Here is a 25,943-nt window from a genome sequence, read left to right as displayed (position 1 = left end):
CCTAGGTCCTGACATGGTAAAACATGGTTATATCACTACCCATGAACATGTGAAATCAGATAGGTATCAACACGATATGCAAACAAACAATCAATCAAGCAGGTAACATGTATCAGGCAGTGATTAACCGAAACAAATAAGAAAACACAATTAATGCAAATTGTTAATTTCATTACTAAGCATATCAAAGATAATAAATCAAAAGTACCCGCCTCCGAAAGTAGAAAGGTCCAATCTGACTCAGAGATACTCGTCTCGCGTTAAAGTCCTGTAATATTTATAATTTCCAGGTTTAGCTAATTTCATATAGATAAAATAGCTAAATCAAATCCACGAGAAGCTAACATAAATCCAACAATTAACTAGGGTTAATTTACCTTAACCCTAATCATACCATCAGACCAAATTCCAAACCTAATCCATTTTCACATAACAACTTAAACTTAAACTTAAACTTAATAAATTTCTGTACTATTCATTTTTATTCTTTCCTAGCTTCAATTATGTGTACGCTACAATAAGAGAAACAAATTCTCTGTCCCTTACCTCAACCTCACAGCAATTGTAGCTCCACGGCTAAGGATGGTTACTGTTGGAAAGTGTAGCTGCTGTTGGAACCCCAATCCTCAACTAGCGCAATCAACCTACAATTACAGATCACTATACGTAACTAACATGATCTTCCACCCAACACAAATGCTGCTCACAACACAACACGAATCAAAGCACAAAACCAAACACCAAACCTTAAACCCTTACCTTCAAGATTGCTGGAAATCAGAGAGTAATGAAATTAAGGATTAGTCACTGATACTAGGGCACAGAGGCAGCGACACGGAGGGAAATGAAGAGGATCGGCTCGGTTATGGCTGCAGTGACTCTGTGCCGGTGATGAAAAGCCTCGGCAGTGGCATGTAGAGGAAGGACTAGGACTCACAGAAGGACGGCGATGTCGCGAGCCGAGGGAGGAGGAAATCGGCCGGCTGAACCCAACCTAGGGCACCGGAGTACTGGCCGAATCGGTCGGAGAGGGTCACGGGTCGACCGGGCAAGGGCAAAGGAAGAAAGAACACTGCGCGGTGATCGGCGCTAGGGCACTGGGGTGTGCGGTGCTGCTCCGTGCGTCGTCGGCGGCTAGGGCGCAGAGAAGAAGAAGAAGAAGGCGTGCGCGCTGGCGTCGGGTGTGCGGCTCGGCAGGAAAACAAAAATAAAAAAAAAATGGAGGAGATAAAGAGGAGGGCTCGGCCTTACGCACGCGAGGGAGATGCGGAAAACTGCTGCGGCCGGCGGTTAGAGCGCGTTTTTTATCCCCGTCAACTCGTCCGTACAAGCTCCGAAAAATTTCCAAAAATTTCGGAAAATCCCTTATTAATATTCACCTATTTCCGGTATTTTACAACAAGGGATGGAGAAAGTTTGTTCGAGCGCTCAGACTCCGGGCACCCGAAACTGGTCTGGGCGCTCAGAGCTGGTCTGGGCCCCTAGAGTCGGCCTAGGTGCTCGGAACTCAAAGGTTATCGCCAAGCTGATGTGGCGTGCACGGAGTGGCCGAGCCACGTGGTCCAGGCGCCCGAAGGGGTTCCGGGTGCCCGGAACAACCTATAAAAGTAGCCTCGACCAGAAGCTTCAGAACAGCACAACGAACAACTTCCGCTTCTTCGAGCTGCTTAAAAAACACTTCTACGACGCCCGAAAGCTCCGACGACGTTTCTTCTGGAGATTTTCTCAAACAGAGCTGTCGATATTGTTTTTATTTAGAAGTTCCTTGTACTACAACTGTAATCATTTTGTACTATTCCAAATTGATTAGTGATTGCCTATCGAAAGCACTCTTACGTGCGGGCCTTGGAGTAAGAGTCGCAACAGGCTCCGAACCAAGTAAAATCTTGGTGTTTATGTTGTGTGTTTTATTTTCCACTACGTGTTTTACTTTAAACGAACGAATTAGCCACGAGCGCTATTCACTCCCCCTTTAGTACTTTCGATCCTACAGTACCTACTTCCCATTTTACCCTCATCCTCAAATCAATTCGATTGAAAAAATTTTCCAGTTAAATTGATTTCTTCTATATGTTTGAAAAAATTCATCAGCTAGTTTCGGTAAAAATTGGCTGATGGAGTTAGAGACTTCGAAATGATATGAAATCAGTTTCTATGTATTCGCCTATTTCTCCCGATTGTAAAAATGCTATCAAACATTAATTTGATCTAATATATTGAGAGTAGTGATTTTTTTAAATATGAATATATTTGAAAAACTAATTCATGTTTAAAAAATTACTGCTCTCAATATATTCAGTCAAATTGATGTTTAATAGCATTTTTACAATCAGGAGAACTAGACGAACACATAAGAACTGATTTCATATCATTTCTATGTCTCTATGTCTATCAGTCAATTTTGACTGAAATCGACTGATGAACTTAGAGACCTCGAAATGACATGAAACCAGTTCCTATGTATTCGTCTAGTTCTCTTGATTGTAAAAATGCTATCAAACATTAATTTAACCAAATATATTAAGAGCAGTAATTTTTTAAATATGAATATATTTAAAAAATTAATTCATGTTTAAAAAATTAATGCTCTCAATATATTAGGTCAAATTGATATTTGAGAGCATAAATATAATCATAAGAACTAGAAGAACTCATAGGATCTGGTTTCACTTCATTCCGAGCTCTCTAGGTCCATCAACTGATTTTGACTGAATGAAACTAAATTGATTTTATTTAGGTTCATTCAACCATAGTTTCAAAAAAAATCACCGCTCTCAATATATTATGTCAAATTGATGTTTAATAATATTTTTATAATTAAAAAAACTAGACAAATACATAGGAACTTGTTTCATGCCATTCCAAGGTCTCTATGTCCATAAGTCGATTTTGACCAAAATTGACTGATGGACCTAGAGACTTTAAATAATATGAAATTAATTTCTATGTGTTCGTTTAGTTCTTCTCATTATAAAAATACTATCAAATATCAATCTGACGCAATATATTCAGAGCAATGATTTTTTAATACAAATGTATTTGAAAAACTAATTTATGTTCAAAAAATCATTATTCTCAATATATTTGGTTAAATTGATATTTGATAGTATTTTTACAATTAGAAGAACTAGACGAACATATAGGAATTGATTTCATATTATTCCAAGGTCTCTAGTTCATCAATCGATTTTGGTTGAAGCCGATTGATGGATTTTTCAAATAGAAGGAAATCAATTCAACTGACTTGTTTTTCCAGCCGAATTGATTTAAGGATGTGGGCAAAATGAGAAGTGGGTATGTGATTTGATAATTTTAAAACTATGATACCTAATTTGGGCATTTTGAAAACTTATCTACTGGTTCGGTAAAAAGTTGAAAATTAAATGTTTTAAAAATTATTTTTTGAAATATTTTTAATCATAAAAATTCATTTTTAGAAAAAAACTTTTAAAAAATAATATTATAGAAAAAAAATTAAACAATTTTCTATTAGCCGATAATATCTTCATTTTATATAAAAATTTCAATATAAAATATGAACAAAAGATTTATGAAATAATTAATTTTACTAAAAATGTAAAAAAATTAAACTAAATTAAATTTAGGCAAGCATATAAAATTAATTTAATAGGAAAAGCATTATTTAGGAAACTAAAATAAATTTCTAACTACGGTATTAACTAAATATTTTCTAGGAATATAAGTTTTTGACACTTTTACTATTTAACCCATATAGTTTCTAATATACCAATTTAACCCTCCAATATTTCTAAAATTTGAAATTGGTGAAACATTCAACTTGAGCATATATAATTCTATTTATTCTTTCAGTTTTGCATTTTCCGTTTAAACTTTATCAAAGTGTTCTAACGGGCATGCATTAGCTAAGTGAATGTTTAATTCAATGTTATCCTTTTTTTAATTAAAATATTTGGACCTTAATTTGAATAATGATCTAGACATTAGTTTAATACCATTATATAATTATTTGAGAGATAGAGACCTTACTTAACTTATAACATTTTTTTAATTTAAAATATTTGGACCTTAATTTGAATAATGATCTAGACATTAGTTTAATACCATCATATAATTGTTTGAGAGGTAGAAACCTTACCTAACTTATCGTGTTAGATTCATAGTTTGATTCTCCCCCTTCATCATTGCTTTCTTCTGATGTAGCTTCCTCTTTATCAATGATCTCTTCTGGATGACTTGTCATGAGTGCTATTCCGGCATACTCCTCATGTTTGGACTATTCAAAGGATGATTCATCCCATGTTGCTTTCAGGTTCCTTTGTTTGGATTTTCTTGCTCCTTTGTCCTTCAGTCTGGGACAGTTATCTTTGATATGCCCCTTTTCATTGCAGTTGTAGCATTATATTTTTTTTCCCTGAATAAACTTCTTATCCTGCATCTTATTAAACTTATTAGTTAAAAAAATATTTAATTTTCTTACCACATAAGTTCTTTCATATTTATTAGCTGATGAGTCTGAATTAGTTTGTTTCTCTTCACTTGCAATGCTAAAATGTGTTTCGATTCCTTTTCCTTTCTTGATTATGTATATTGAGATTCATGTAATTCTAATGTTAAAAACAAATATTCTAAAATATGTACTTTCAAGTCTTTTGAGATTAGTAGACATCAATTATTGATGTTCAATCTTGGGTTCTAAGAAAGACATTGAGTGCATATCAGACTAAGTCCCGATTCGTTATTGATTCTCTGAAGTCGATGAGTCTGGTCAGCTACTTGAGCTTTGCGTGTAGTTGAGCCACCACTTATCTTTTTTCCATTCTAAGGTTTGTTAGCTGATTTGGGAGGATGCCCCATCTTATTAGCTTGGCCACCGATATTCCTTCACGAAGCTCCAAAAATTTCCCCAGAGTTCTTTGGCCGAGTTGTAGCTGTCAATGCTGTTGACTTTTTGAGATGGTAACATGATTAGCAGATGAAATTCTATTTTTTCATTGGCTATGAAGTTAACTTGTTTCTTTTTTTTCTAAAGATGTTCTTCTTTTTCTTTTCTGTGATGATCTCTAGGTGGTACAAGGCCATATTTAATGGTTAATAAAATTTTAAAATCAATTTTAAAGAATACATCTATTTTCTTTTTTCATATTGTGAAATCTCTCTCAAATTTCGATGAATCCAGCTGATATTTATATAATCAGAGAAATTAGACCAATACATATAATTTAGTTTTACATAATTCTGAATTCTCTATATTTTGATTGAAATTTTTTAGGTTTTTTTTAAAAAAATGGAATTGACCACTTTTGAATTAGAAAAATAGTATTGGATACGTATTTTGATAATTTTAAAAAATAAGTACATAGTTTGGTTTAGATATTTGAGATTTTTTTTACATGGTTATGTTCGATAAAAAAGTGTAAAATAATCAGGAGTTCTATGTATTCTTGAAGTTGAGGGGCAGAACGGAAATGCGATGCATGATTCCAATATTATAAAAATTGGGTACACCGAAAATCTCTAGTTTCGTGCACGGTTCAGCAAAATTCGGCCCTCGACGTGACGCCCGCGCTCCTCAGATACCCAGCTCGCACTTGGACTCACTGCTTCAAAATCTCTCCTCCTTTTTTCCATTTGGAATTCCCCCTCTCGCGGTCTCTTCTCAACGATCTCCACTAGTTCTACTGTTCTCCTCGTTCGATCGATCCGTGGTTTCTGTCTTAACTCAGATAGAAACCCTAGCTGTTCGCGCGGTTGTAAGGTGCCCCCTCCCCCAGTTTCTTAGATATTTTGAAGTTATTAGTTCATTCATTTATTTTTGTTTATTGTTATTATTATTGTTGTTGTTGTCCAGATGGTTGGAGACGCGGAGGAGTGCGTTCAAGCGGCTCTGCCGGTAACCACGAGCTGTGGAGAAGATGCGCCGATGGCGGATTCGTCCTTGGGCAAGGCCGGGAGGCGATTTAGCGCCAGGTTGCTGGGAAAACGGCGGCAGTCGGAGCCAGGTCCCAGTGACAACATAGCGAGAAAAATGGAAGTAGAGGGTAGTGTTGGTGGTGGGGATGGCTGCTTCCGGAATGGAGCTGCGAAGAGTGACCATGGCGAAGCTGCGACCACTGAGTTGCCCACGGCCAAGGTCGCTACCCGATCCAGTCCCAGGCTTGCAGAGAAACAGCGGCCAAATTGCAGTGAGAAGCAACCCGAGAAGGTTCCTAGGAAAGAAATCGTGAAAATGAGGGCCATAATGGACCTCTCGCTTATGCAAGCTACCAACAGTGAGACTAAGGTGGTTCTTGGCAAGGTTGATGCTAACGCACAGAGTAGTGTTGATGGTGTGGGTGGTACCTCCCAGAATGGAGCAGTGAAGAGTGATCATATGAAGGTTAAGGAGGCACTGCGGGTTTTTAACAGTCACTATCTTCATTTTGTTCAGGTACTGCCTCATTAATAAAATGGGAATATGATATAACGAAATGCTCTTTTGTTTTAATTAATGATAGCATTGTAGCTCCAATTTATATTTCAGAAAGACAGATTGTCTCGCAAAAGATAATATTTAGACTTAGGGAGATCAATATAATAATCACCTATCATAAGAAAAATGGCTTTGAATGCTTGTTCTTGGTGCTTTGTTTATTGTGTTTTTTCATCCAGCTGTTGATAATGTATTCAGTTTATTTGAAGGAAAATGTAAATTATATATATTTGCATGAACTGATATTTTTTTTAATGTTTATTTTTTGATTTGGTGCCATGACCAGCTATCTATTAACTTTTATTGTGAGAATGATTGTATAATTATGATATTTTGAGAAAAGAATCCTATATGGTCATTTTACATTTATTTGGTAAATCATGTTAAGTCGTGAATTTGGCAAATGTAACCTTTATAGAAGTTATCAATGCTACTTTGCTAAGCACTTTTTGAATTCTTGTGGAAATAACTAGACAGTCAAAAATGCTTCACTTCGTCCTCATTAACTGTGCTTTGGGTGTTTTATTTTAAAAAACCAGGCTCTAATGCCAATGACTTTAATATGATTGAGTTTTTTTTGTTTGACGAAGTTTGCCCTTGTTTTCATGGTGTTGTGATTATGAACATGTTGAATGTGCTCAAACACACATCCAGTTATTTTCTACAAGAATTTTTGTTTGTCAAAGAATTTTGTAAAGCTTGATGATAGGCACTTGGTCGTCTATTCAAAAGTTATTTATTCGCTAATCAATTGTTGTAAAAGCGGATGATTTTTTTTATACAGTATTTCTCTTTTCTCTTTATGACACAGGCGGAAGAGCATAGAGTAAAGCAAGTTGAAGTCAAACAATCAGCGAATTGTAAGGCTGTAAAAGTTAAGGTTCCGAAAAAGAAGGTTTTGCTCAAGCTATGTTTGTTAATGTGACTTTGACAATAATCACCATAATATGTTTTGCCAATATTTAAAATTGCGCTTTTATTAAAATAGTTTGCAATTCTGAGTACTTATTCATGCAATAAATAGTTTGTGATAGTAAGAACCACGATATCATGCAATTTCAAACAACTTATGGCAGGACATAGCAATCTTTTGGTTGCAATGTAGATTTCTATAATACTATCTAGCTATCTTGAATTATTATCACATTTTTGAATTCTTTTCACCAATTACAAAGTGAGCATAATCACAAACATAAGGTATCAACAAGATATATCTGTATCACTTTATATTTTAGAAACAAGTGTAAATTAACAAAACTATGTCCATGGTACTTCGACATGGCCGGTCCCAAGGTTGGATAAAGGAGGAGAGTTGCGTTAGGTTGTCAACCAACTTTTAAACATAGACAAATGCTATATATGGATTCATCAAAGTATTGTCTTAATGCTAGGTTGTTTTCCGAAAAGAACGTGTTGCAGGCTCCGAGTACAATGCCTTGTCAAGGACATCTACATCTCTATGAGAACTTAGGTATAATATTAAATATGCAAAAATATTCTCTTCCTAAGTTGGAAAAGAACAAACATTATAAGCAATTTTATAAATGGCGGTAAGCGGTCGCAGGATGGTAGTGACTGCCTCAGCCGCCTACGTGGTCGATTTTTTTTACTATTTTTATATATAATATTATAAATAGTCAACATTCTTTATGATGGTTATGCATAAATAAAGTTCATACAATACAATACAATTTATATAAGGTGCAAATAAATATATAAATGCAACCAACAAGATAATAAAAATTCATTATCATATTAATACTAAAAAAAGTAATATTATTACTTTTACCAAAAGCCTAAGTTTAAAATTCAAAGTTTCAATCCAACATTGCAACAAACCAATAAGGACTACGCTAAACATAACTAATCTTCTAAATCATCTACACATGCACAATCAACTGCATCTATAATCCTCTCATCATTAGACTCAAAATCAACATTTTCTTTATTCTCCTCCTCCAATGTATCTAAATCCTCATCAAGTTCTCTAATGGGGATGTTCCTTGCGCTTTTCGTTGGTTGTAGCACTTCATCCGCTCCCGAGGCCTCCGCCACCATTCTCCAAGTGAGTCCCGAACCCGACTCGACCTTATCTTCATCACCACCATCAACGCTTCATTAGCTTGAGAGGATAGAAGCAAATCTCTAGCCATTTCTCTTTTACTCTTCTTCATAAGATTGACATTGAATTTGCATATATAAGATCATTCAATCTTGATGTCTCGAGTCTATCCTTTTTCTTAGTATGTATCTAAACAAGTAGAAAATTATTAAAAACTAATAATAAAAAAACATAATATAATTTATGTATTACTATTTACCCCTTCAAATTGGCTTTAATTTCTTTCACACCCTAATAAACTACTTGTCAAAGAGAGAAATCTCATTGCCATTTTTTTTTGTAAGTTTGGAGCCTCACCACCATAATTGGACCACCATCCAACTTAAAAAAGTAAAGAGACAAAAAAATAATAACCCAAAAATAAGTAAAAGAGACATGTATGTTAGTGAATAGAAATAAAGGAAAGAGATGCACCCGAATCAAACTCATGATACACATCCACCTCATATGTTGCGACCGCCGTTTTTCTTCCAAAGTTTTCGGATTTACTCTTATACTTCAATAATTCATTATTAGAAATGGTAGATTGCATATCCTCGTCGGTGGAGAAAATTCTCTCAACACAATTCAAAAATTCATTCATAACATTGATGTCATTTTGTATACTTGGATATTTGAAGTAAAAAAAACAGATTCAACAAGTGAACGACATAATGCAAGGGACTATTAAGTCTACCCTTAGATTATCATCTTTAAAATAGGGACGACATTTTCTTCTTTTTGAAAAGTCTTTCTAATATCTTCCTTGGCTGGTTTAAGTGCACCAATAAAAAGACCATTGAGGACTTTTTGTCACCTTCAACAAGGCGTAAAACTTTCACTAAAGGGGTAAAAACATTTTAAGCCAAAGAAACACCATTCCAAAAAGAGATACTTGTTACCTTCGCCTCCGTCGTTTTCCCCATCACACTACTTAATTTTGTGTTGCTCCACTCCTTGGATGTAAATATAAGTCTGATCTTTTTTTTGCCTTTGAGACTTTCTAAAGTAAAAAATAAAGTAGCAAATCTAGTCATCTCGAGTCTCATAATATTCCTCTTATTGATATATTTTCTCATAATAGCCAAAATTCTATGATGTGCATGGATGAATATTATTAGGGCCTTTGCTTTTCTCAAGCATTCGCTAAACTTGGGTAGCTTTCCAATTGCATGCGCATGAGGTTTATTGTATGAGTCACACGAGGTCCAAAAAATTTGAGATTGTGTAACCTTCAACAACTTTGCCGCAACCATATTGTTTGTCGCATTGTCTGTCACTACTTGAACAACATGTTGAGGGTCAATTTCATTGATATATTTTTCCACAAACTCAAAGATGTAAGCCTCGGTGTTTGCCTCTAAGGATTCTCTATGGAACCATGGAATGAAGTGCCTAGTTTGGAATTAACACATAAATTCATATTACTTCTCCTCTTGCGATTCTTTCATGCATCAGTCATAATTGAATATCCATTTTTCATCCACTCTTCTTCCTGCTTTTTAGAGATTATTTGGTACTCTTAACTTCTTGCTTCAAAAGTGGCTCTCTTACAAGATATTGTCTTGGAGGATTGTAGCCTGGGCTGAATTGGCTCACCGCCTCTATAAATTGTCTAAAGCTTTGATTGTCAATTGCATGAAAAGGAATTCTCGCCTCATAAATCCATCTTGTAAGGTACTCATTCAAATCATTTGTATAACTTCAATGCATCATTTATGTTTTGTTGTCTTGTCTTTATTGGATCGATTGCTGATGCCCACTTATCAATAGGCCTAAGGTGCTTTGACTTCTTTTTAGAAGATTCTCCCTCCACTTAACAATCATCATCCTCTACATCAATACATATATTTACTTCCGCACTCTCTTCTTTTAGTTTTCCACCATTTCTCGCTTCTTATTCTTGTTATTTTCAAGATAAGCTCTTACTCTTTTTTTGTCTTCATCGAATGCTTTAGGGCACACTTCAACTTATCCTATAATACCTGCAATACGATGCTTCATTCGATAAATGCCTCCCTTAATTAGCCTCTTACACAATTTGCATGTGATCTAATCTCTTTTTTCTTTGCAATACAATACCCTATAATCCCAAATAATATTAGTAGACTTTCGGTTTAATTTCATCTATGGTGGTTTTTCATTTTCCACCATTATCTTCAATAATTAAATAAAAGATAAAAAATTAAAACATAAATTTACTATAAAATATATTAATCAAAATAAAAAAGTTAATCTAAATATATATTTTTAAAAAATATATATTAAATTAATAGGATAATTTTATTAGACTTTAATTAAGTGTATTTAAATTATCCTAATAATATCTAGAAATTGATTAAAATTATTAATATAAAGTTATTTGATTAAATCCTAAGTTAAGTTTTAAAAAAATGAAAAACCTCTCTGTTTCGATGACTTTAGTGTCTCGGCTTTGGAGGCAAGATGTGTTATAGGATCGGGCGACGCGTTCGGACTTGTTGTTGTATCGGGTGATGCGTTCAGACCTATTGCCGTATTGGGCGATGTGTTCAGACCTGCCACTGTATTGGACGATGTGTTCAGACCTGTCGCTTGGGCCTAACGACGAGTCCCGACCTATCGCTTGGGCCCAACGATGAGTCCGGACCCGTCGCTTGGCGTCGGCGATGAGTTCGGACCTATCATGCAAGCCTGATGATGGGCCTGGGGGCGTCACCCAAACCTGACGATGGCCCGAATGTGCCCTTGGGTTCGACGACATGTTTGAAGCAAAACTTAAACGTTGAAATGCCGAAACAGAGAGTTAGGTTTTTTGTTTGTGCGGTACTGAACCAAAATATAAAAGTTTAACCTAAAGACGGTAGCAAGTGATGGCGCTTGTGATTTAACTCTCTATAAATGATTGTGGGATCAGTCGTGTGGGGGCGCTCGGGGTGAGTATATGATCTTTTGCCACAAGTAAAAGGAAGATGTGCATAACTTTTAGGATTAAGCGGTAGAAGTTAAAGAATGAGAAGTAAATTATCTTTAAGGAGAGGATAAGAACACAAGTATTAAGAGAAATACATAATGACTCGGATACGATATGAGAGAAGATGACATAAAATTTAAAAATAGTGGCCAAGTGTGTACTTGGTGAGTCAAGAAGACAGACACCACTAAATAAAGAATCTTAGTAGTGGAATGAGGCAACACAGGATGAATGGAAAGAAAAAAAGAACAACCCATAAGTTTTCATTCACTTGTAAGAATAAAGCGAGCTTTGAAAAAGACTAAGAAAGTAGTGAATCAAGAGTAAAACTTTCGAACACTTGGTATGATAACATGATATAAAAGAAGAGGAAGAGACACATATAAAATAACTTAAGCGAGAGATGAATATAAGATATCTTATCCAAATAAAATATATTAAAGATGTATCTAATAGGGTACTAGTAAAGGGTGAGAAAATAAATGAATGATTGAAGAGGTATTGTTATCAACTTTTTAATAAAGATTTAGACGACCAACTTATCTTAGGAAATTTAAGTAGGTCAGAGTGGTATAAAATTTAAATTTTTATTAGAGAATTCAAATTTCATAAGTGGAGTAGATGTGAAATGGGATGAAAATGGATAAGTAGTTGGACTGGATCATGTTCCAATAGAGATATGAAAGTTTTCAGAGAAGAACATTGAATGACTTGCGAAGTTATTTAATCTGATATTGAGAATAAAGAAAATGCTTGATTAGTGAAGGGTAAGTATTCTAGTCCTCTTGTTTAAAAACAAAGGAAGTGTTCAAAATTATGTGAATTATAGGGGCATTAAGCTAATGAGCCATACTATGAAATTTTGGAAAAGAGTGATAGAAAAAATTTAAGCAAGGAGACTATCGTGTCTGAAAATTAATTTGGATTTATGCGTCGATGATAAAAGCTATAGATCTCCTCAAATAATTAATTGAAAATATTGGAAAAAGAAGTAAGATATAAATATGGTATTTATTGATTTAAAAAAGCTTACGACAAAGTCCAAAAAAAAAATTATGTGGAGAATTTTAAAAAATGTTTTAGCATAATGTATATTGAAATAATTAAGGATATATTTTAATGTAATGATAAGAGTGAAGACTCCCGACAGATTAATCAAAGTGCTTATAAAATAGGGTTACTTCAGTGATCAAGTCTAAGTTCATATCTTTTTACATTAGTTATGGATGAATTCACACATCCAAGACATGTAATTATGATGCATGATGTTTATAAATGACATTGTTTTTACTAATGAGACACATAAAAGGGTATATGTTAAGCTCAAGTTTTGCGTGAGACATTGAAAGTTAAAGGATTAAAGTTTAATAGAATAAAGATATAATATATAAAATTTAAGTTTAGTAAAAGTAGAATTAGCAAGATAATTGTTAAGATAGAAGATAGACAAGTTACCTTTCACTACAAGTTTTTAAATATCTGAGATTGTTTTTTTTAAAAGGATGGATGGATTGATAAAGATATTTTACATAGGATATAAAAAGGATGGTTGAAATGGAGGAAGGTGCAATATTCTTTATGATTGTAAGCTACTTCTAAAATTTAAAGGGAAGTTTTATAAAATGACGATTCGACCTATTATATTATATAGAGTTAAATGTTGGGCTATGAAGTGAACATGGGTAGAAGATAAGAGTCGCAGAGATAAGGATGTTAAGGTGCATTTGCGGATATATGAGGATGGACAAGATAAAAAATGAGAATATCAGAGAGAGTGGGTGTTAAATACTCTAGTTAGGCGAGTCCATGATAAATACATATATTAATCGAGGAAGAGAGACCAAAAAGATTTGATTAGTAACTATAAAATAAGATAAAATTTATTTAAATATAGATGAAGATATAGTAGAGAATGAGTTCAATAACGTAGGACAATCCAAACTTCATTTAGTGGGATACAAGATTGGTTGGTTGTTGTATAAATTAATGAGTATCTTACTAGTGACAACCTACCTCTATCCCACCAAACTCTAATATAAAATGAACGAACCAAATTAATTGTTCATATATTTCCACACACTTAACCAAATGAAGGAAATCCAGTAATACAGACATGCAATCTCATGGGAAGAAAGTGATTCAGAAGCATAAGGAAAGAGAGGCTCCTAGAGAACACCATCTGCTCCAAAATCCTGGAGGACATGAAGCACTAGAATCATAAAAATCAGCTTCTTACAAAATAGGAAAATCTCCAAGAATCTGTATATATATGAGTTTTAACACTTAAATTCTGCATCCCCTAATCATTTTGTTGTTCTCCATCACAAGTATAGGCTACAAATATTTACTGCTCACTCAAGTAGCAAATGATTTTCATTAATCGAATCTCAATAGCAGAGATTGAGTACTAGAAATAGCTTTTAGCTCTTCAAAAGAAAACCAAAATCCAAAAACAGAAGAGAGTATGTTTTGCAATTTTTAATACTCCAAGTAGCATTTAGGCATTTGATATTGTAGCTTCTGTAAATGCTTCATTTTGTTCAATACTTCTGCATCCTTATTAAGGGTGTACCTTAGTATCAGTACCCATAATTTGTTCATTACTAATATCTACTGTGAACTCTTCAGGGAGTAGCCTCAATTCTATTTCACCATCATCCAAATGACTTTCCAAGTCAGCAACTTCGTCAGCTTTGTGAATGGATTTAATTTGGAGTGGTTTAAATCCTGCAATCAAACTTGATTGAGCAACTACTCCCTAGCATTTCCTCGTCTTTAGTGTTTATTTGGAAAGTTTTCTATTTTTATTCTTTATTTTTTCTAGAAAATAGAATTTGAAAGTTAGAAAGAGAAATAAAATAATTAACATTGATTTATTTTGGCACATTTAAATTTATTATGTTGAAACGGAGTGATAAATGTTTATTTCTTCTTTTCAATTTTCAATGACTTATTCTTAAATCTGCAAGATGAAAATAAAAAAAAAAAAATTCTAAACCATCAATTATAGGATAATATCATATGTAAATATATTAATTTCACCAGAATACCAGTAGTAAGTTGATCTAGTATCAATCCAAAAACTTGTAAAGCTATATATACTAGACAAAGTTCGTGCATTTGTAATAATTAGTGTTGTTATTATTATTAATATATTTTGATCACCTCAATGATCAACTATAAATAGAAGAGATTCCTTTCTTTTGTAAATTGATAACCAGAATGTTTATATTGGAATGCTAGTACACATTATCCAATAAAAAACCATGTGCATTTCATTCTTATTTTCTCTTGATTTCCTAGGCATCTCATCTTGGAATGCCAGAATAAATGCCATGTGACTTTGTTAGCCCAGGATTCGAGTTGTGAAAATAGCTTCTTGCAAAGCAAGATAAGGCTGTACAATAGAGCTAATGTGGTTTGACCTTTCCTAGAAAACCTACATTAGCGGGAGTTTAGTGTACCGGATTGTCTTTTATTAGGCATCTCATTACATAAATAACATAAATGCTGGTCTTGAATTTTATCAATACGATTTTATTCTCATCGCATCTACTATTTAAAATATCATTATTTTTGAAAGCAAGTTGGTTTCTGTTTCTACAGATTGGAGGCAGCAGTGATGATGAAATAAAACGAGGTTCAAAAAGGCCTGATCTCAAAGCAATTAGCAAAGTACGTATTTCAACTTTGTAACATGTTGTTTAACTAGTTTTTTCAGATTGAAGCAGCCACTGATACTTTTAATATGATTTAGTTTATAAGATTAACACTTTTCTTTAGTTTAAGTCCTTTTCTCTTGTTACAAGTGTCGTGACTGTTGGAATTTTTTTAGAACACCAGCTTAATACTTGTGTTAGAATGGAACAATTTCAAAAGGTATGCTCTTGACACCCTCTGTGTCCATGTGGTCCGACCTTCCCCATGACCGCAGTGTTAGAATTGAGCTCGTTTAAGATATTTAGTTATTATAATTATTAAGATATTATATTTATAATTCACGTGATGATATAAGGGTGATATGCTACACATCCATCCGTGAGCATCTAGTGTTAATTTTTTTATAAAATTTTATTTTCTTTAGCCTAAATGCTATTCCTTAAGTCCTAATTTTTTTTTAAAATATAACACTAGGTGACAGATGGGTGTGCAACATATCACCCTTATATATGTATATAAACTAGCCTCGTAACGAACATGTTTGTGAGCTCACGAACCAAATACTGTTAAGCTCGAGCTTGAGCTCGGCTCGATAATGTTTTCAAACTCGAAATTAAGCTCGAGTTTGACTCATTAACTTAATCGAATGAATTGAAAACTTTTTTTTGAACTGAGACACGAATAGCTTGCGAGCGGCTTGGCTCGTTTACACACCTAGAGATACTCAAAATATCATCTCTAAGGCTCCTAGACCCATTTATGACACCTCTTTTCAATGCATATGTTCAGGTGTCCACTATCGATATAAAACTCGCTGAAATAAACACAGGCATCACTTGATATAAAGGATGGAAAACATGGAACCCGATTCAAATATCTTGCTATAGATGGAAAATTACAAGAATATGATATCTAGGTAAATTAGACTCACCTTAGATGCTTATCTTCTTCTTGCAAGGTCTTTCTATGAACTCAAAGTACATTTTTCATACATGCTCTCAGCTTATCTGATGCTTGAGAACTTCACAAGAAGAATGCTTCTCTTGCCTTAAAATTTTCTTTAACTAAGTTGTTTATGCTTAGCATCTTCAAATGATCTACAATAAAAATTAGAATAACAAATCCAAGACAAAGTCAATCCAGATGTTTTGATTTAAATTGTTCTGAAGCCTATGTGATCAGTTTAACCATAACAGAGGAAGCAAGATTATCCAACATATGTAAACTAGAAAGCAATTCAAAGTTGTTTTAAATGATTAAATTATTACTCAAATGATAGTTTATTGAATACATGACAACCATTTAGTTGATAAGGTATACCTACCAAAAATACTTTTATTTTCCTTTGTAGAAAACTTATCCAAGTGATCTTTAGTGTTGGAAAAATACAACTCAACTAAATATCCAAAAGTACTCTATGGAAGACATCTTATACCAAGAGTTCATAAAGATTTTCAACATGATAGAATGTAAATAAATATTTTAAATATAAAATCTAAAAAAATTGTAGGTGAAGAAAATTCATTAAGCATGCACGAGTTGCCTTTCCTAATGAACACACCACTTTGTTGTATATTTTAGGAACAAAAATAAGTTAACAATGTATGCATTTTCATTTCAACTTGCTATTAGAACAATAGTGCTTGAATTATAATGTTTTATAAGATATTTGGTTGGTGAAACTCAATCTTTTATCCCATATTGCACTAGTAACTTATGATGTTATCCTCATACATTTACTAATAAAGTATTATGAATATTTTTTTTTGAATTCCTTTTTACCATATCTAATGATTATGTTCTCACCATTATTGTGAAATGACACAATACCTTTACTTTTATCTTTTAAGGTGGTGAACTTACTAGCATTGTTGATTGTGTCATGAGCATCCACTCTGCAAGTACTTTTTATCTCTAGTGATCACACTTGTCAAGCCTACTGAATGCCATGGAAAATCAATATTTTTGGTACCCATATGACATCGGTTCCAATGGGTTTGACAAGATATTGCTTGGAAACCTTTGCTTAAATAATTCTTTTAGATTAAATATCTTTAGTTGCTTGCTTAGACGTATTAAAAAAATAGTTCACTTTATGTTCATCATGTAGTTATGTATCTTCTAATTGAGCATGCCTAAATTATTATATACACTCTATTCAAAAATAAGTTTCTTAACGAAGAATATATGTAATTAAAATTGATGCTTGTTCTTGGGTTGAAATAAGAGTTTTTATTTATCTTTCTATTTTTTAATTTCCTCTTTTTAATTTTTCAAATTTATTTCCTAAATTTTCTTTATAAAATTATTTCCTAAATTTTCTGTTTTTATTTTAATTTTTGATTTGTCAATTGTTCTAATTTTTTAAAATATTTTAGGGTTTTGGTGGTCTCTTGCTAGCTATTGCATGGTGTCATCATGTGCCCATGACCCGTGAAAGTCTGTGCTATGCTTGGCTCAACACAATAGAAAATATTCAATGCTTCTCGGTTGTGCTCAACTTAATGGGCCTGTTTGACACTTGTGTCATTCCATATACCAGAGTGTTTTTCTTTTTTCTATTTTTTTAAACTTGTCTTTCTTTATCTTTCCTTTTTTGTAAACTTGTCTTTCTTTATCTCTATTCCTTCATTCTTGTAATTCCTGTAATCATTTTTCTTCCTTCAACTATAGCAAGTCATCTTTGCCTTTGAATTTTCTTCATACCTTTTTTGTAACATTTATTCTTGGTTTCGATTTTGATTATTCTTCCATTAGTTCGAGTGCTTGATCCTTTGAATTATCCTTTTTAACAATGTGTGAATTCTTTTGAATCATCGCATAATCATTTGATAAATTTGAGTAACAATTAAAAATCTAAAGAAGAAAGCTATTGTTATTAACTAGGGGTGTCAAAAATCAACCCGACCCGACGACCTAACCCGAGTCGACCTGAAAAAAATCAGGTTCGGGTTGATCATTTTCGGGTTTGGGTTGGAGGGTTTTCGGGTTGAAAATTTTCGGATTGACCCGGGTTGACCCAAATATAGGATTTAGTGGTTTTTTTTGGATTAAATCGAATTTTATTTTGAAAATTAAGATGTGTTTATGTATATTAATATCAATGTTAGTATGATATGATAAAGTATTGAGATAAAAGTGAAGAATTATAAGGAAAATAACAAACAAAAAAGTTGTTTTGAATTGAGTTTTTGGGTTATTCGGGTCAGGTTTGGGTTGGTCGAGTTCGGGTTTAGGGGTTTTGGGTTGAATTCGGATTCGGGTCGAGTTTGGGTTGGGTTAAAAAAAATCAACCCGACCCAACTCGACCCGACCCACCCGAATTGACACCCTTATTATTAACTGTTAGTCGTTGCACGTTGTGTTAGGGCCAAAAAATTTCACATATCTCCATAATAGTATGATATTATCTACTTTGGGTCTAAACTCTCATAATTTTATTTTTGGGCTCTACCCAAAAGGGCTCGTACTAATGGAGATATCTTCATTCTTTTAAATCATGACCTTTTCCATATTTTTTTGATATGGGACTTTGATTGTATTCTTAACAATCTTCCCCAAACGAATGACCACCGTTACTCTCATGGCCGGGTCTCCTTGTAAGCATCCGGTCAGCTCTAGGCCTCTCCACAAGCATCCGGTCACTTTTGACTTGCTCCAGGCCTCCCCGCAACTTCGTTCAAGGCCACTCCACATGACATCTGGTCTAGACTATGACTTTGATATCACTTGTTAGACCAAAAGAATTCACATTTCTTCATAATGGTATGATGTGGCCTAAGTTCTCATAGTTTTGTTTTTGGGTTTTATCTTTTTTTATGTTTTTTTAATGCGGGATTTTGATTGTATTCCCATGGTGCTTCTCTCAAACGAAGGACCACTATTACTCTCATGGTCCGAGCCTTCCCTCAAGCATTCGGTCACTCTTGACTTGCTCCGTACCTCCTCGTAAGTATCCAGTTACTCGACCTGCTCCGGGCCTCCGACAATTTCATTCAAGACCACTCCACATAACATCCGGTTTGGACCATGACTCTGATATCATTTGTTAGGATCAAAAGAATTCACATATCTGCATAATGGTATGATATTGTCCACTTTGGGTCTAAGCCCTTATGATTTTACTTTTGTGCTCTAGCTAAAAGACCTCATACTAATGGAGACATCTTTATCTTTTTAAACCCATGATCTTTACTCTTTTCAACGTGGGATTTTGATTGTATTCCCAATCCATTCTTCTTATATGATCTTTTTTTTTTCTTTCATCTCTAAGAAAACAATATTTTTCTTGTTTTCATTTTAAATAGGGTTGGAACTTTCATGTAGCTCAAATTATGCAAGTTTATATTTAGAAGTATCTTTGGATATTTGATACAAATCCAGTATTGAAGTTCAAAATGGAGTCTACATGGTAATTCTTTCAATGCATTTGTCAAGATGTCATGGCTGTCAATCCTTTCATCAATAGCATACAATCATCCTTTGCAAATCCATCTCGCTTGCATGTAAGCAACATATTCATCATCCTTCATTTTGAAGTTGTTCTTCTAATTCTTCAGCAGATCTCTTTTCACTCTCTTTGATCGTGATGAACCGATAAAGTTCAGTGAGTGCTTATGACAAATCTTTAGCATATTTTTATTTGCCAACTTTGCTCTATTCATTCTTTTGGCACAAAGTATAATTTTTTGTAGACTCTCCCAAACAAACCGTAGTCACCTAAAAAGATGTCCACTGGTGCTAGCTTGTGTAGAAAGATATATGTTGTTGACTAGTCGCACTTTAATTGACTAACCAACAAATAGAAGGTTGGTTTTGGTCTATTAAACAAGTATAGTTTCCTAAATACATATCAATAAGAGACAAACCTAACCGCCTCTTTTAGTTCTCTGACTAGTAACTAGTCGAGTAATGCTAATACAAACTCGAAGTTTGACTCCTGTGCGAATTATACTTGACCAATGAAGGACCATTGATCAATCACAGAACATGAAATACCCAAAAAGATAACTCTTTCCAAACATATTTAGGATGCTGATTTTGCAGTTCATCTATTCAAAGCCATCACCATTGATCCACCATAGATGTTCTCCATAGGAAGCATGGAAATTATAATCTTGACTCAAATGGTATTGCTACGGTTGATAGATGCCAAGAACAAACTCTCTAGGGAAGACAGACTTTACTCTAGCTGCTTATGAATAGATCAAGCCATGAAGTTAAAATACATTTTATTTCACCCACAATCTTAAAATAGAGTTCAAATAGACTCTCAAGGTATCAGCCTTCAAGCTTGACAATTTCAGATGATGAAAGTTTCACTTGCCTTAAATATGACTTCTATAGATTTATTAAAACTTAGCATTTTCCAATGACCTACAATATATATTAGAATTGCAAACTAAGCCAAGATCACTTGTTGGAACCATCTAACTGAAAATTGGTATTAAATATTAAAATGATCAATCTAACTAAACAAAGATTATCCAATATATAATCATGAACCTAAAAGTATTCACATCACATGTATTAAATAAGTAAACTACAGAGTATTTTGAAGTTGGCTTTAGTTCCAGTCAGACTGGTATCTTCCTATTGGAGTTACTTTTCACTTATCTTGGATATTTTTTACAGGTAGGTACATGTCGTTTTTATGCTGTTAGCTTGAACCTAGAAATGTGATTCAAATCTTTTTTCTGACAATTGCTTGACAAAGCAATCCAATTATCTAATAACATTTGATGCAACTTTTCCAAATTTGTTCAACACCCTTGGACCTGTGTATAAATCTATGTTGGTTGCTAGATATGTGAATTAATAAATGAATTACATATGATCTTATGTTGGTAACTGGGATGATCTTATTCTGAATAATCATTCCCATGATTTGATCTTTTGAAGATCAGATGTCAAATTTTCTAAAGTTTCTGTGAACTTTTAGAATTTATTGAAAGCTCATAGATTACACTTGTTGTATATATGAAGATGAATATGCCACCATTTATCTGCTTATTCTAACCCATCAATAGTGAATGCTATAGCGAATGGCCTGTGTGTAGAAGCCAACTGTTCTGATTTTTTGTGTCTTGTTTACTGAAGTGAGTACTTTGTTTGGCAGATGAAGGAGAATAGATCTGTTTTATATCCAGAGAAAAGAATAGGCCATCTTCCAGGTTAGCCATTTCAAAATTAAGCTTATTTTGATAGGTTTCATGCAATGTTTTTTGTGTCATCTGTTATATTTATTGTGTAAAACTGATAGAGAACTTGGATTTTAAGTTATGGTACACAAGAAAGAGTAAAACAAGAAATGAAGTGAGTATTGTTGTAGATAGTTCGTTAAAAGATGAAGTTGTAAAAATAGTTATAAAAGGGGATATAATTATAACCCTTAAAATAATAGTGACGAAAAAAACTATGAACATAATTAGCGTATATGCATCACAAGTAGAATTAGATGAAGGTACCAAATCAAAGTTTTGGGACGACTTAGATGTAATATTACAAAATATTCTACCAAATGAAATGATTTTAATAGGAGGTGATCTAAATTGGCATGTCAGAGTGAAAAATGAGGAATATGAGAGGGCACATTGGAGTTATGGGTTTAGAACGAGAAATGAGGAAGGGAAAATTATATTAAATTTTGTGATAACATATGACCTTCTATTAGCTAATACATTTTTTAAAAAAAGAGAAGAACACTTAGTCACGTTCAAAAATGGGAATAATAAATCACAAATTAACTTTCTTATAGTTAGAAAGAAGGATAGAAAGATTTGTAAAGATTGCAAAGTTATCCCTGGAGAAAACTTAACTACCCAACATAGGTTAGTAGTGTTAGATATATGCCTCAAACATAGTGTCAATAGAAAAAAAATATATACGATTCCTAGAATTAAGTGGTGGAAGTTAAAAGAGGAGAAACAAAATATATTTAAGGAGAAAGTAGGAGTACAATCATTAGGTGAAATATATAATGATTTTAATATGACATACGATAATATAGTATCAAAATTTAAAATAGTAGCTAAGAGTGTACTTGGTGAGTCAAAGGGACATGCACCACTAAGTAAGTAATCTTGATGGTGGAATGAGACAGTACATGAGAAAGTGAAGGAAAAACAAATAGCAAATAATGAATTATATATTTATAAGAACGAAGAAAACTTAAAAAAATATACAATAGCCAAGAAAGAAACTAAGAGAGTATGAATGAAGCAAAGAATAAAACTTTTGAATGATTATATCAAAACTTGGATATAAAAGAAGGGGAAAGAGACATTTATAGAATAGCTAAAGTGAGAGAAAAGACGACAAGAAATCTTATCCAAATAAAATGTATTAAAAATGAATATAATAGGGTATTAGTAAATGATGGAGTAATAAAAGAGTTATGGAAGATGTATTTTCATCAACTTTTTAATGAAGGTTTAGGTGATCAACTTAATTGAGGTAATTTAACTACGTCAAATGATCATAGAAATTTAATTTTTTATCGTAAAATTCAAACTTTAGAACTAGAACAAGTTTTAAATGGGATGCACAATGGAAAAGCTGTTGGACTAGATGATATTCCGATAGAGGTATAGAAGCGCCTAGGGAAATAAGGTATTAAATGATTGATAAATTATTTAACATGATATTGAAAATGAAAAAGATGCTTGATCAATGGAGGATAAGTACTCTATTTTCCTTATATAAGAACAAGAGAGACATACAAAATTGTGCGAACTATAGGGGTATTAAACTAAGTCATACTATGAAATTTTGGGAAAAAGTAATAAAAAAAGATTAAGGAAGGAGACCACGATGACCGAAAGTCAATTTGGGTTCATGGCTGGATGGTCGACAATAGAAATTTACATCTTAAACAATTAATTGAAAAATATAGGGAGCAAAAATAAAATCTACACATGGTATTCATTGACTTAGAAAAAGTTTATGATTCCAAGAGAAATTATATGGAGAATTTTAGAAAAGAAAGGTGTTAGCGTAACATATATTAAACTAATTAAGGATATGTACGAGGACATAACAACTAAGAGTAAAGACTTGAGATGGAATAATTGAAGCATTTCCAATAAAAATAGGATTACATCAAGGATCAGCTAAGTCCTTATTTTTTTACACTAATTATGGACGAACTCACTGCATATATTCAAGACACAGTACCGTGGTGCATGTTGTTTGCAGATGATATTATTTTGGTAGATGAAATACGTGAAAGAGTAATGCTAAACTAGAATCTCGGCGGGAAACACTAGAAGAGAAAGGTCTTAGGTTCAGTAGAATAATGACAGAATATATGAAATTTAAGTTTAGCAATATTAGACATAATGAAACAATTGTTAAGATAGGAGATGACGAATTGTCCGGAACCGATAGCTTCTAGTATGTAGGATCATTCTTGCAAAATGATGGAGAGATTGAGAGAGATAGATGTCTTACATAGAATACAAGTAGGATGATTGAAATGGAGGAGAGCGTCAGGTGTTTTATGTGACCGTAAAGTACCTCTAAAACTTAAAGGAAAATTTTACAAAATTGCAGTTAGACTTGCTATGTTATATGAAGCTGAATGTTGGAAAAGTTGAGAGTTACAGTTGCATTGAGGAAAAATTTCGAGAGACACGTTTAAGATAGTATGAGCATGTACTTAGATGACCAATAAATGCTTCAGTTAAGCGATGTGAAAGTATGACAAAAACGTATATCAAACGAGGAAGAGGAAGAAAAAAAAAAAAGACTTGGTTAGTAACAATAAAATAAGATAAAATTTATTTAAGTATAAATGATGGTAGAAGATAGAGCTTAATGGCGTAAAAGGATCCATACAACCGACCCCACCTAGTGGGATAAGACTTGGTTGTTGTATCTGTTATATTTATTGTGTCATATATACACATGAAGTTTGCAATGCATGGAAAATCTTGCTGTTGATACTTTTTTTTTTTTGGATAAGTAAAATAATATAACACAAATCAGGAGTACAAGAATTGACCTTTAGGAGCTACTTATGTCCGACATAGTGTCAGATCCGAGTATACTCCCAAGGACCGATATATATGAATTTGTACACGCCTAAAAATCTTCTTTCTAATTGTTCCTCATCTATTTCTGGTCCTCCATACATAATGTATCATACAAGGCAAGACAAGATGATGGACCTTTGTCAACATTCTGCTCCCACAGTAATATCTCCCAAAATCTCGCATTATCTGCCGATATGTGGACATCTCCTATCGCATGTGAAGCCATCTCTAATCCGCCTCTACAACTCTGATATAGTGGGACTTCCAAATAATAAATGCTCTCGTGTCTCCACTTGAATGAAATAATAATAAATTATTATTTAATGTGACGTATTTTGAATTTAGCCAAATAATTTTGTTGTTCAAGTTGATTAAGAGACCACTTGAATGAAATAATTTGTCTGTCAAGTGTAAACCTTTACCATAATAATTTTGAATTTATTGAACCCCATCAGTTGGAACTTCACTCAACTAGAACCTTACTAATCTTTAACTAGCGAAAATCATAATTCTAAGTTCATGGAATGGTGTAGATAGTTATAGGTGTAGAAAAGGTTCCAAAACTTAAGTAGGAAAAAAACTGAATGTCTAGGCGTATGATATTGTAATTGGCCTTTTTATACTTAATTGTAATCATCTTTCTTCATTTTTTTGTGTGATGAATGTTCATGATCACTTGTTAGGAAGTTCATGTTGAATGATCTTTTATATATGTCAGGTATTGATGTTGGGCATCAATTCTATTCACGTGCTGAAATGGTGGTTCTTGGTGTACATAGCCATTGGCTAAGTGGAATTGACTACATGGGGATGTCTTATGCTAAACAGGTATCATTGGTTAGTCTTTTATGACCATGGTTTTAAAAAGGCGTTTGCTTCATCTGAATATGCGGTTGTGTAGGTAGCAGATATATATATATATATATATATATATACCCGACGCCTCTTGTCCGACCATGGGCAATATTCGACGTGAGTAACCTGACACGGTCAAAACTTAATTTTTTTAATCCCTTCTCTCATCTGCATGCAATAACTTTTCTCGCTTTTCTCTTAAATTAAAATAAAATTCTCTCTTCTCTTTACTATGAATGCATGCAATAATTACTGTTGTGCTGATTTTTAAAGGTGGTGTAGCTGCTACACGGGTGTGGTAGCTGCTATTACACAATAACTGCTACAACATTGTAACAATTACTATGTAGTAGCTGCTACAACTACACAATAGCTATTACAACAGAGTAGCTGCTATACAGAGTAGCTGCTACAACGTTGTAGCAGATGTGTAGTAGCAGCTACACCACCTTTAAAAAGTAGCACCATTGATTGTCACATGCAATTATATGAGAGAGAAGAGAGAATTTTGTTTTAATTTAAGAGGAAAGAGAGAAGTTGTTTCATGCAGGTAAGAGGGATTAACAAAATTGGGTTTTGGCTATGTCGGATCGTCCATGTCGGATGTCGCTCACAATCGCGCAAGAGGCCTTGAGCAGGATCTCTCTCTCTCTCTCTCTCTCTCTCTATATATATATATATATATATATATATATATATATATAAAGGTTTGAAATATCATTTTGAGTTGGGTTTTTTTTGATCCCTTGTTGGAACTAGATGCGCTAGTGTTGTGTTGACACACAATGCCATAGGCACCAAAAGAAGGGAATCAAGGAGCTAGGAAGAAGAGAAGATGCAATGCCAAACCCTAGCCCTTGTCGTGTTGTTCATGGAAGGCTTGTGCCA

The 25,943-nt window shown here is 33.5% G+C and overlaps 1 protein-coding gene across 4 annotated transcripts in view; it reads left to right on the top strand.

The window, feature by feature from the left end:
* Positions 1-5,480: 5,480 nt before the first annotated feature.
* LOC122022562 (histone-lysine N-methyltransferase, H3 lysine-9 specific SUVH4-like) overlaps positions 5,481-25,943 on the top strand; it is an 85,383-nt gene continuing 64,920 nt past the window's right edge. For 3 of the 4 annotated variants that reach the window (XM_042580595.1, XM_042580596.1, XM_042580593.1), the window contains exons 1-6: positions 5,481-5,737; positions 5,831-6,409; positions 7,263-7,346; positions 15,112-15,180; positions 21,284-21,338; positions 24,919-25,037. In XM_042580595.1, the coding sequence (XP_042436529.1) occupies positions 5,831-6,409; positions 7,263-7,346; positions 15,112-15,180; positions 21,284-21,338; positions 24,919-25,037 (906 nt within the window). In that variant the 5' untranslated portion in view covers positions 5,481-5,737. The remainder of the gene's footprint in view (positions 5,738-5,830; positions 6,410-7,262; positions 7,347-15,111; positions 15,181-21,283; positions 21,339-24,918; positions 25,038-25,943) is intronic. The other variant, XM_042580594.1, reaches the window with a different exon arrangement.

The sequence above is a fragment of the Zingiber officinale genome, chromosome 9B (genome assembly GCF_018446385.1).
Source record: "Zingiber officinale cultivar Zhangliang chromosome 9B, Zo_v1.1, whole genome shotgun sequence".
Classification (NCBI taxonomy): domain Eukaryota; kingdom Viridiplantae; phylum Streptophyta; class Magnoliopsida; order Zingiberales; family Zingiberaceae; genus Zingiber; species Zingiber officinale.
The sequence above is the reverse complement of the archived record's forward strand: the minus strand, read 5'-3'. Positions and strand labels throughout refer to the sequence as shown.